Source organism: Scylla paramamosain, chromosome 21, assembly GCF_035594125.1.
Source record: "Scylla paramamosain isolate STU-SP2022 chromosome 21, ASM3559412v1, whole genome shotgun sequence".
In the NCBI taxonomy this organism is placed as follows: domain Eukaryota; kingdom Metazoa; phylum Arthropoda; class Malacostraca; order Decapoda; family Portunidae; genus Scylla; species Scylla paramamosain.
The window spans coordinates 12,198,267-12,209,544 of NC_087171.1; the positions used below are offsets into that span (position 1 = coordinate 12,198,267).

At 47.5% G+C, this 11,278-nt stretch overlaps 2 protein-coding genes across 4 annotated transcripts in view; one reads left to right on the forward strand and one right to left on the reverse strand.

Annotated features, from left to right (window-relative positions):
- Positions 1 to 4,009, reverse strand: part of LOC135111027 (ribonuclease P protein subunit p30-like) — a 55,015-nt gene extending 51,006 nt beyond the window's left edge. Inside the window, exon 1 of the mRNA XM_064023911.1 lies at positions 3,988 to 4,009. The gene's annotated coding sequence lies outside the window, so the exon portion shown is untranslated. The remainder of the gene's footprint in view (positions 1 to 3,987) is intronic.
- Positions 1 to 11,278, forward strand: part of LOC135111026 (mucin-2-like) — a 40,565-nt gene that overhangs the window by 25,779 nt on the left and 3,508 nt on the right. Inside the window, exons 6-11 of one of the 3 annotated variants that reach the window (XM_064023904.1) lie at positions 143 to 198; positions 4,005 to 4,167; positions 4,933 to 5,120; positions 6,160 to 7,821; positions 8,364 to 8,414; positions 10,676 to 11,176. In XM_064023904.1, coding sequence (XP_063879974.1) covers positions 143 to 198; positions 4,005 to 4,167; positions 4,933 to 5,120; positions 6,160 to 7,821; positions 8,364 to 8,414; positions 10,676 to 11,176 — 2,621 coding nt within the window. Of the gene's footprint in view, positions 1 to 142; positions 199 to 4,004; positions 4,168 to 4,932; positions 5,121 to 6,159; positions 7,822 to 8,363; positions 8,415 to 10,447; positions 11,177 to 11,278 lie in introns of all 3 variants that reach the window. The other 2 variants (XM_064023903.1, XM_064023905.1) reach the window with 2 other exon arrangements.

An 11,278-nucleotide genomic window follows, 5' to 3' on the forward strand; every position in this document is an offset into this window, starting at 1 on the left:
GTTTCTTTCTTTTTTTTTTATTCACGTGTAGCTCAGCTTAATAACAATAATGTTTGTCATATACCTAATGCCTTGTTTGTTCATATATGTGACCAATATCTATCTATTTTATCTATTTATCTATCTGTCTATCCGTCTACAGCCCGCCGTCACCACCACCGACTTCAACACCGACCCAGCAACCACCATAGTGGAACAGTAAGTATGATCATCACTATCACTACTAACATCACCAATATCATCTGTCACCATTACCACTAACATCACCATTACTATCTCTTAACATTACCATCTATTACCAGTATCGTTACTAACATCATCATTATTATTTGTTGTTTTCGTTATCATTCACCACTGTTGTCATCACCATTATCACCATTATCATCATCATTATTTCTTGTTTTCATAATCATTCACCATTATCATCATCATCATCATCATACACGAGCATCACTATAATCATCTTCACCACATATTTATTCCTCATCATCACTATCATTATCACTTCAACTACCGTCGCAATCATTACTACCACTATCATTATCTTTACCATCACCAGAGAGAGAGAGAGAGAGAGAGAGAGAGAGAGAGAGAGAGAGAGAGAGAGAGAGAGAATCACATCCGCCACAAGAGTAACTCAATAATGAAATGATTGATCCGACTAACATCTACTGTACTGTGAGAACACTAACCGTATCTAACAATAACTAATAATTCTAACTGAAGCTTGAACTAACTCATTTTTAACCCAAAGCATCATTTCCCCTTTCCTTCGCAGCAAGTAAGTCTATCATATACCTACATGCATCACACTGCTTATATTAACCAAGCTTAACCATCCACAACACACTTACGCTTGTATCTGTGTATGAGTATGTAACATTCACTCTGCCTTTGCTTACTTTGGCTCGTATTCAGAAACACTTTGCTCTCTCACCACGTCTATTTTCAAAAGCTACAAAGATGATTAGCCGGGTTCTCAAGAGTGTTTCTCCTATGAATATTATGAAAACTTGTTAATCTGAAACTAGAACCGTAAAAACATTGTTAAAAACCCGCAAAGTTTCAACTAGAGACTTTTGAAAGTAAAGGAGGTGCGCGCAGAAGTGTTTCGAAATATGATCATTAACCCTAAGATGTCATGTTGCTGTACTAACTCATTATTAACCAACTCCTTTGCTTCCCTGTCATGATGACAAGCTACCCAGCACTCCTATCTTGTCTTACTACTCATAACAGGGACTCTCCAACCCGCCTTGTACAGTCCGCTGCTCTTGTGCGCTTGCTTGCTACACCGATACCAGGCTCCAGCCCCGTCAGCGCCTCTCAGACCCTCGATCACGCCGCAGATACTCCAGGTGGTGATGTAGGCACTGAAAGTCTAAGTACCGTAGGAACCCTCACCACCACACCACCGCCACAGCTTCTCACCACCACATCATTACCAATTACCAGTGCTACAGGAACGTTTACTACTACAACACCGCTGCTCCACACTGTTACGGTATTAGCTTCGTCCTCCACCACCACACCGCCGCCACCACTGCCCACTGCAGCCTCGTCGCATAACATTGGCAACCCTTCTCGTAGTAAGGGTCAGGATAAGGCACGCAACACGTCTGATACTGATTCAGCTCCCTTGAACAAAGAGGAGGACGACGACGACGTGGAAGGAGAGAACAACGAGGGGATGGAAGAGGAAGAGAAGAAGAACAAGTACGAAAGAGAGGAAAACGAGGAGGAGGAGGAGGAGGAGGAGAAGGAGGAGAAAGAGGAGGAGGAGGAGGAAAGCGACGACGACGAAGGAGAAGAGGAAAGCGAAGAGGATATGGAGGAGGAAGAGGAGGAGGATAAGGACGAGGACACGATGACAACTCACCCCTCTACCACAGACGTCCCGAGCAACAACACTCCTTCAGGATCGTCAGCTGAATCAGGTGATGACGATGACCTGCTCAAGACAGACTCGACTAGCCGCCGGGAAGGCCTCACTGCCGCCTTAACAACGTCACCGCTGCCTGGTGAAGAACGCAGGGAGCTTTCTGAAGGTGCAGTGACGGCTGGCAGTGACGTCACCAGCACCAGCCATGCCCTTGGTTTAAATGTGACACAGCTCCACACTCCAAGGAACAGTGCAACAGAGGCATTCAGGCCACGGGACAAGGACGTGCGAGGAGCCGAGGACGTGACAAATGAGCAGCAGGACAGGAAATCAAGAGAAGGTTCCTACAGTGGCATGCCCTCACCGCCCCCTGCACCGCCAGTAATAACTCCTGCAGCTCCTCCCCGCCACAATTCAAAAAATATATTCATAAACAACATCTTTTCTGTACACAGTCTTCCCCATCAGTCATCCCTCGTTGTCCTAAATCAGGATCACGCACCGAGCCTTGTGGTCCCTGGACGCCCCGCGCCGCCCACGGTCCAGTCACTCCATTCCCCTGAGCCAGTCACCCAGGCTCACCCAGCACACGGTCTCCACCCGCCTCAGACAGTCACGCCCTTGACACTCACGACACCCGCTCTTCTTTTGAGTGGTTCCCCTGAGAACACTGACCCGCGTCACAAGGAAGACTCTCCTGACAGACTCCTCACTCCATCTCCCAAAACTGAGAGTTCCTCCCGACATCCCATTCATGGACTTGTTGCCAACGAAAACACCTCAGCTCAGAGCTTAATCAAGGCTCCTCCTGCAAACATCTGGAGGATTCCTGCCCACCGCCCTGCTGGACAGGCTCAGCGACCTTCCTCCGCCATATCTGCTGACGCAGAGAAGCCGGAGGCAGCACCTGGTGATGACGGTACGGCTCTGGGCAATATCAAGCCGTCCCAAGCTGACTCTGAGACACGGCACGCCTCCCCTGCACGCCCTCTCACTCTCTCGTCCAGAGACACACTGGCACCTTCCTCACAACACTGGCGCAAGGGACAAGTTCATCATCAGACGGCACTCAGATCCCAGGGCGAGGACGAGGTCTCAGCTGTGATCGGCAGTCGAATCAAGGAACTGCTTTCTAAATTTTTCAGTAACCTGGAAACATCCACGGAGGATAATGAGCAGGGGAGTTCATCAGTTGGAGAAAGAGGACCGCCCAGCGTTACTCAGAACACGGCTCCTAGACCTCTCTTCTCCCTCGTTGAGCGTCGACCACTCGCAGCCGATCCGGGAGGCGTTAGACTGTCTCCTTTGCCCACCGCTGGGAGGGAGGTGACATCCCAGACGGCCTCAGTATACAGAGTGACGAAGCAAGATGACGGATCGGGAAGGAGGGAGTCAACGTTTACTAGGGAGTCACCGCGCCCTTCACGACACCGTGGCAACGTTCCTCTATCTAACACCAAACCAAACTCTAGATTTCAATCTGCCAGGCTTCCGGAAGACTCGCCAACAACGTTTGCTCGTGACAACACACAGGGACGAAAAAATGTTCCCTTCTTAAGCCAGGATGAACAGAGGCCACAGTTCACTAGCAGCAGCCTGCCGCCTCCGTACCTGCTGCTCCACCTTCCATACTTGTTCAGGAGCAACAAGAGCCTCGACACCAGGAGGAAGGTATTAGTACCTTTGTGCCTCTTGCCGACACCCTCAAGAGCCAAGCTGCTGCAAAGACAAGACGTCACCTTTCCCTCCTCAACCTCCAGTACTCCGCCGTCCACAGCCCCCCGTTCTCCTCACCATCGCCTGGGGGACAGTACAGGCAGCAGCAAGCAATATCAGCAATATCAACAGCTTCCTGAGAGAAGGTTGGCCGTGCCTAGCTAGTGGGGCCTTCCTGAGTCCCTTTCCTGCTTAGTGTAGAAGCCTAGATGCATGACGCACCCTAAGCATGCTCTCACCTAGATCTTTAGTTGACATCCAGTACCCTATAAACCCATGCCTAGCCACACCACTAGCCGTTAACACTCATCTCTGCATGCATCCTACTCCTCGCTGACTGTAAACTTAACATACTTGTACACATTAACAGATTCAATAGTTGTACTTACATCTTGGTTTTTTGCAGGAACACAGTGCAAACTTACAAGGAACCAGCGCCGGTCGCAGGACCCAGCGTGACTAGTGCAGTCCTGGACGCCAAGTTCGAGGGGATCCCTGTGGAAGAGGATGTGAACTCCATTGAAATTGTAGGGCCTGTGGAAACTGTGGCACCCGCTCCCGTCTCACAGGTATTATCAAACAATAGTTATAATGTATTACTTATCATAACGAAGATGGCTAATGAGAAACGCTATCATGTCATATCGAACACTGCTTGTCACGTCAAGCGAATATTATATGTGATGTCGTAATTTTTCATGTTAAAACGAAGACTTTTCGCGTCATAAAATAAACAGCAACGTTGTACCATATAATGACCACCATTCATCAGGCTGAAGAAGAGTTTCGTTATAATAGAGCACCAGCCAACGTTAAACCGTTCGTCGGCCATCACAGAATTACCAAACAATACTTAAACAGTTCCCACTCGACATCAACGACTTATGGCCTCACTGTTGCGGCGCCGGAATATTAGTCAGTCAGTCAATCAGTCAATCGGTCAGTCAGTTAATCAGTCACTTAATTCCAAGAGATATCTTATCAGTCAATCATCAGTCAGTCAATCAGTCTGTCATTTGGTCATTCAGTGTGGCAATAATCCCAACAGTTAGTCAGTTAATCAGTCACTCAGTCAACCCAAAACATTCATTCATTAAACTCATTCATTCATTCATTCACACTCACTCATTCACCCAATCAATCAATCAATTACTCACTTACGCAGTCCGAACAGATTTCTTACCACTCACTCACTCGGTCCAAACAGATCTCTTACTAGTCAGTCAGTCATTTAGTCAGTCACTCATTCACTCACTCATTTACTCACTCCAAACATCTCTTACCAGTCCGTCCCTCACTCACTCCCTCACTAGCTCCCTCACTGACCCCAACAGATCTCTTACAATGACGGAGGCAGCCAGATTATCAACATTGGAGAGCCAGTCTTCGTGAGTCAGTCCACGGGCGAGGCGCAACTTGGAGGGAGTATCGACTTTTCCGAGCCTGTGTTCAAATCCGTCTCGGAGCCTCAGTTCATCTCAGTTTCGGACCCCCAGTACGCATCCCCACCCGAAGTCACCAGGTATGTGTAGTATTGGTAGTTTTTGTTGTATGTATGTAATAGTAGTAGTAGTGATAGTTTGTGAGACGTTAAGTAATGTTATGTATGTACCTGTTGTTTTAATTGGAATGGTAGTACATATTGTTTCGCATCCATCTTTTTTTTAATTGATAGTGTTGTAATAGATTTCTTACTAGTGCACCGTGCCCACCACCACCACTACCACCACAACACTACACTCTTATTTCACTCTCACTTCTACACTCCAAACTGACGCAACCATCACCACTACTACACATAACTATTAACTTCTCCACCTCTTCCTCACCCTCCTTCTCACCCCCCCCTCCTCCTTCTCTTCCCCCCATTCACACACTACAACAAAACCAGTAATAATAATCATAATAATGATAATCTTAATCGATAACAATAATGATGATAATGATGATAATTGCATGATTCCGAGTGTATAGTATACATATATAGTTGATTCCAAAATAACCATAGATGGAAAGAATATATCTACATGCGTCTGTCTGTATGAGTGTATGACTTAAGTATTTATACCAAGCATGTCACTGACAGTATACAGTGTGGCATCGCTGTGTCTCTCCCACAACAGCTCACCACCCCAAAACAATGCGTCTCAGCTTACTATTCAAATGCTTTGTCCTTTGATCAGGACTATTTTCCAAAGCCTCGCAGATCACTAGTCTGGTCATCTTTTTTTTTTTTTTTTTTTTGGTCACTGATGACGGAGAATACTTATCAAATTATCTCTAGAATCAAGAAAACTCTCGAGAATCCGAGTTATCGAGTTATCTCCACTAGATGCCTGTAAAAAATATACGGAGAATACGGAGCTAAGTATACGGAGAATACGAAGTTAAGATTCAGTGGTGTTTCCTGGAAGCCTACAGCATTTTGTGGAGTTAGTAAGCTTAAAGAATTTCTGATCGGAGTGGTGGGCGTGACGTGGGCGAGGCGCTAGCTGGTCGAAAGTTGGCGGTATTGGTGCCAGCATGCTAATGGGAGTGTTGCATGTGCCCCCTCCCCCCAGCCTGGTGACTGCGACACAGCCTGACGCTGGCATCGATCTGAGGGTCGCTCAGAATCCCAACCCCAAATACTCGCAACCTCTGGAGGCTGGAACGCAAGGTGGAGCGCTGCATGAGGTAGCGGCCCCTAAGATCATTCAGCGGGACGTGGGAGTGGAAGTCGTGAACCCTGGACTCCCTCAGTTTGTTGACCAGACGCGAGGTGACGCTGGCGACAGTATATTTGTTGAGGTCAGCGAACCACAGTTCAAGTCAGTTTCCCAGCCAGAGTTAATCTCAATCTCTGAGGCGAATATTCTTTCTGCTGGGCAGTCCTCGCCATCTGTAGGTGTACCGCTGCCTCAAACTCAGGGGGGTACAGTAACCCAGGCTGAGCTGACTAACGCCTTTCCCAACATCAAAGAGTTGAATGTGAACACAGTGGTTGGTGCCCCGGTGTTCGTTGACTCATCGCAGGGACAAGCCGGCGAGTCCCAGTTTATATCCCTGTCAAGTCCCCAGTTCAAGACTGTGAGCCAAGGGCAGACAATATTTCAGTCTGAGCCTCAGATAGTGAGTTTTGATGATTCTCGTGAGTCTCAAGAAGTGATCACCAGTGGAAGTTCAGTCTCTCCCGGAAATCTCATCGCATCATTCCAGTCGCAGATTGGCGACCCAGTGCTTGTTGATTCCTCACAGGGACAAGCTGGACAGTCCCAGTTTGTGTCCCTATCCAGTCCCCAGTTCAAGGGCGTGAGCCAAGGGCAGACAATCTTCCAGTCTGAGCCTCAGATTGTTGGTTTTGATGATTCCCATGAGGTGGTCACTGGTGGAGGATCTGTCTCTTCTGGAACCCTTATTGGATCATTTGAGACTGAACCGGAGCACGATTCCTTTGATTCCCAAGAGTTTGTGACTGCTTCGCCAGGTGCTTCTGTTTTGTCTGGTAATTTGGTGGGATCTATCACCAGTGGCGTGTCGCTGCCTCAGCCACTACACACTGATGGCCACCTTTCACAGGAACCTTCTGTCCTGCCTGCAAACTTGGTGGGGCAAACGTTTGGTAGTCACTCAGTGTTACAAGATCACTCAGACAGTGGAGAGTCATTTACCTTTATTCAGGAGCCCTCTGTCATACCAGGAAATCTCATAGGTCAGTCCATCAGTGGTCCTCCTTCGGTACGCGAAGACCGCTCTCATGATGGCAAGTCCCTTGGTTTTTCCCAGGCCGCTGTTGTATTACCAGGGAACTTAGTGGGTCAGTCATTCCACACCCAGAACGATTTTCACTTGTCCCAAAAACCCCAATTCTTCAGTAGCGGAGACTCTGTTCTTGCTGGACACCTTGTTGGGTCTACCATTGGCCAGTCCACGAACTTAGCCACTGGCGGTTCTCAGTCCCAGTTCACGGAAAGCTTAAACTCAGCACTTGAAGCGTCCGGCGGGAGTGCGATCACCGCGGCCCAACCACTGTTCGTATCCCAGCCTGAGTTACTCGAGTCCACCTTCTCCTCGGCCCTCAGCCAAGACTCGGTGGGCATTCCCCTCGCGGCCGCCTCCCCGCAGGTCAAAACACCAGATATGGGCTCGCTACCACTTGCAGATTCCACCTTGTTCTCCCCGTCCTCCCCCTCCTTCCCTCCCTTCTCCGGAGATCTAGAACCAGTCAACGTGGTGCAAAACAAGTAAGTTGCAGTGTCTGTTCTCCTCTCTGAATGCAGTCCCCAGGAATGAGGTGGTTCTTAGTCTAACACAAAGGGAACAGTTGTAGAATGCAGTGGGTTCTTGAAGACTAAACCTTTATTGTGTTGAACTGTTAATTAATGTAACCAGTTCTAGAAATGAGATAATTAACTGTTGACATGTGGCACCATCTGCATGGAAATATTACCTTGATGATAACAACGATGATAGCACGAGTTATTTACCTGAAGCAATACACAGACATACACATGACAGAAAGAAAATGGACAAGGTGAAAGACAGACAGACAGGAACAGAGAGAGAGAGAGAGAGAGAGAGAGAGAGAGAGAGAGAGAGAGAGAGAGAGAGAGAGATGCACAGAAAGAATGTATGTGTACAAAACAAATACAAAGAAAAAGACAAACAGCGAGACAGACGAATAGACAGGTACACAAGACGGACACAATGACAAACAGACACTGATGGACACACACAAGCAGATCAGACCGTGCTGAAAACTAAATACGTCTTAATAATTCCACAGTGAACTGGTGCAGCCGCTCGACCATGCCCTCCCAGACCCCATCCACACAGAGTAAGTACAATGGAAGACTTAGCTCACTCGCACCCAATCATAACATTCTCCCATAAAAATGACTTCAGAAAATTCACTTAATTAAACACTAGTAAAGGTGTTGATGATAATATAGATGATGATGATGATGATGATGATGATGATGATGATGATGATAATAATAATAATAATAATAATAATAATAATAATAATAATAATAATAATAATAATAATAATAATAACAGCCTGCTTCTAAATTGTGTGTGTGTGTCGTTAATTAATTTATTTAGCATAACTACATAATACTTTTAGAGATGTAAATAAGTGTGCATGTATGTACGTGTATATGTTTATGTAAAGCATGTTTATGTTCGTTATTTTTCCCTACTCTTCCTGAATTGTTGTAGTTGATGTTGTAACACACACACTGCTGTTTTTTTTTTTTTTATATGTTGCATAATTAGGTGTTTGCCCGTTCATTCTGTTGTCTATCTGTTTCCTTGTGTATGTGTTTCTTGGTGTCTGGTGTGACGCAAGTAGCTGACAGCGTGAGGTCAGCATTGCACTCGTGAGGAGATAACACTAGTACACACACACACACATACTAATTTGTTCAGCAGAATTTCAAACAAAAATAAAAAAAAAGACAACAATTCTTCATGATACATCTAAAAGTTCTGAGAGTGTTGATCTCTCTCTCTCTCTCTCTCTCTCTCTCTCTCTCTCTCTCTCTCGTACACAATGACACAATCTGCACTCTGGGTAATAACATGTAAGTCTTGCCTCATGAAGCTTCGAATTTTGCTTCGCTTTGCTTTGCTGAATTAACATCAAGTACCTGAACCACCTCGCCATGCCCTGCCATGCCCGCCCCGTCTCCTCGTGCCTCTGAACTCCGACAAGCTACCCACTCCCAGCCCCGCCGTCCTGCCACAGCCCGCCTGTCCCAGCCTTGTTGAATTACCAATAGCCGCTCCGCTCCAACCAGCCCCGCCCCAGACTAGACCCGTTTCAATTTAACTCCCCCCCTCCCCAAGTCTTCCACCTGAGACTCATGAGACGACTGATGCCTGCCACGCCCCTCCCCGCCCCGCCCCGATGACTCAACAGTGGACTTCTGGACTTGACATACTAGACGTACTTCATCGCTCCGCTCCGCCCCGCCCCACTTCTTAGCTGCTGTATACCAGAAAATTTACTTAATGATGCACAAAAGAAAAAGAAAAAAAGATGCTATGGAAATTTAAATGCTTTCTTTGGTCTCTCTCTCTCTCTCTCTCTCTCTCTCTCTCTCTCTCTCTCTCTCTCTCTCTCTCTCTCTCTCTCTCTCTTTCTCTCTCTCTCTCTCGATTGTGTGGCTTTTATTTCGAAACATTACGAAATTGCAAGTTTTTCCTTCAGTCTAAACTTTTCCTCCTCCTCCTCCTCCTCCTCCTCCTTTTGTTTGCCGTTACTGGAGTGCAGGAACAAGGAAGAATATCCTCAGCCCTTCTCCTTTTCCTCCCCCTCCTCCCCCTCTTCCTCCTTCTCTAAGCTTCCTCCCTTCTGTTCTGTTTCACTATCTCTCCCATGTCGGCTTTACGTCCCTGGCTGCCTCTCTATTTGTCCGAGTGGGTGAGTGCATGTTTTGGATAGTGCTGTGTGTCTGTGCATGCAGCTCGCTTCAAAATGTGTAGGAAATAATAGCGTTTCAACTCTAACTTCACGTCTTCTAATGATCCTTGCTTCAAAATGTGTAGGAAATGCTAGTGTTTTCAATTTTTACTAACTTCACACCTCTGTATGTTTCTCGCTTCAAAATGTGTAAGAAGTACTTTTGTTTTCATCCTAACTAACTTCACGTCTTGTAACGGTGTTCACTTCAAAATGCATAGGAAATAAGTGTTTCACCCTAACTCCACGTGTGTGCATGCTGCTTGCCTCAGGAAGATCAACATTGTAATCCCAAGGCCTGGATCTGACGTACCGGAGCCTCAGCCTGAACGTAACTCACAGCTAACACTCCGCCGCCGCTTTAGAAACGCGCTTACGCTTCTGCTTCATCATCTTTTCAGCGCTTCTGTAGCTTTGAATCCCGGTGAGCCGGTGACGCATAACACAACAGAGCCTCAGCCCTTCACTCGCAGCGTGCAACCTCAACAGTTTGGCTCCCCGCTGCCAGGACTTAACCAGCTTCCCCAGGATGACTCAGGGATTCACTACTCAGCCCCAGGACAAACGGTGCACATATCGTTCGGTGGCTCAAAGCCTAAGAGCGAGGTTCAGGTTTCACACTTTGCCAGGTCCAACGCTGCGGAGGAGAATCCCCGGCCACCCCGAGGGGCTAGTCAGGGAGCCAGTGGTGGTGGTCTGGTCAACGCTATCACTTTTAGACCCGCCAAATCCACGACGAAGCAGGAAAAAGAGGATGACGTGTCCACCACCACCACAAGTCCCACCATCACCACCACTGTCACCACCATCACTGAGGCAGACACCACCACCACTGTCCCCACCACCACCACCACTATTATCCCATCACGCCTAGACACAAAAATACGCTTTCGTCCCATCCCGAAGAGGCCCTTTGCTCCCTCCTTCCCTCCACTAACCAAGGAAGGAATTCGTCACTTGGGCAAAGTTTCCTTACGGCCAAACTTCTTCAAATCCCAGAACTCAGAGGCAGAGGACATTCCAGCAACGAATTCCAGCCAAGCCAACGAAGAGGAAGCGACGCCAGTGAGTGAAGGAGAGGCAGAGGAAAGCACCACGGAGGCAGCACCTGTGTTGGGCGGCGTCCCCAGGTGAGTCAGGGGGTGACGCGCGGTCCTCACGCACGCGGTTTGTAACTCGCGGACTTGTGTGATAACCAAGGACTCTATGCAGAACGCTACTGAGACTAACCA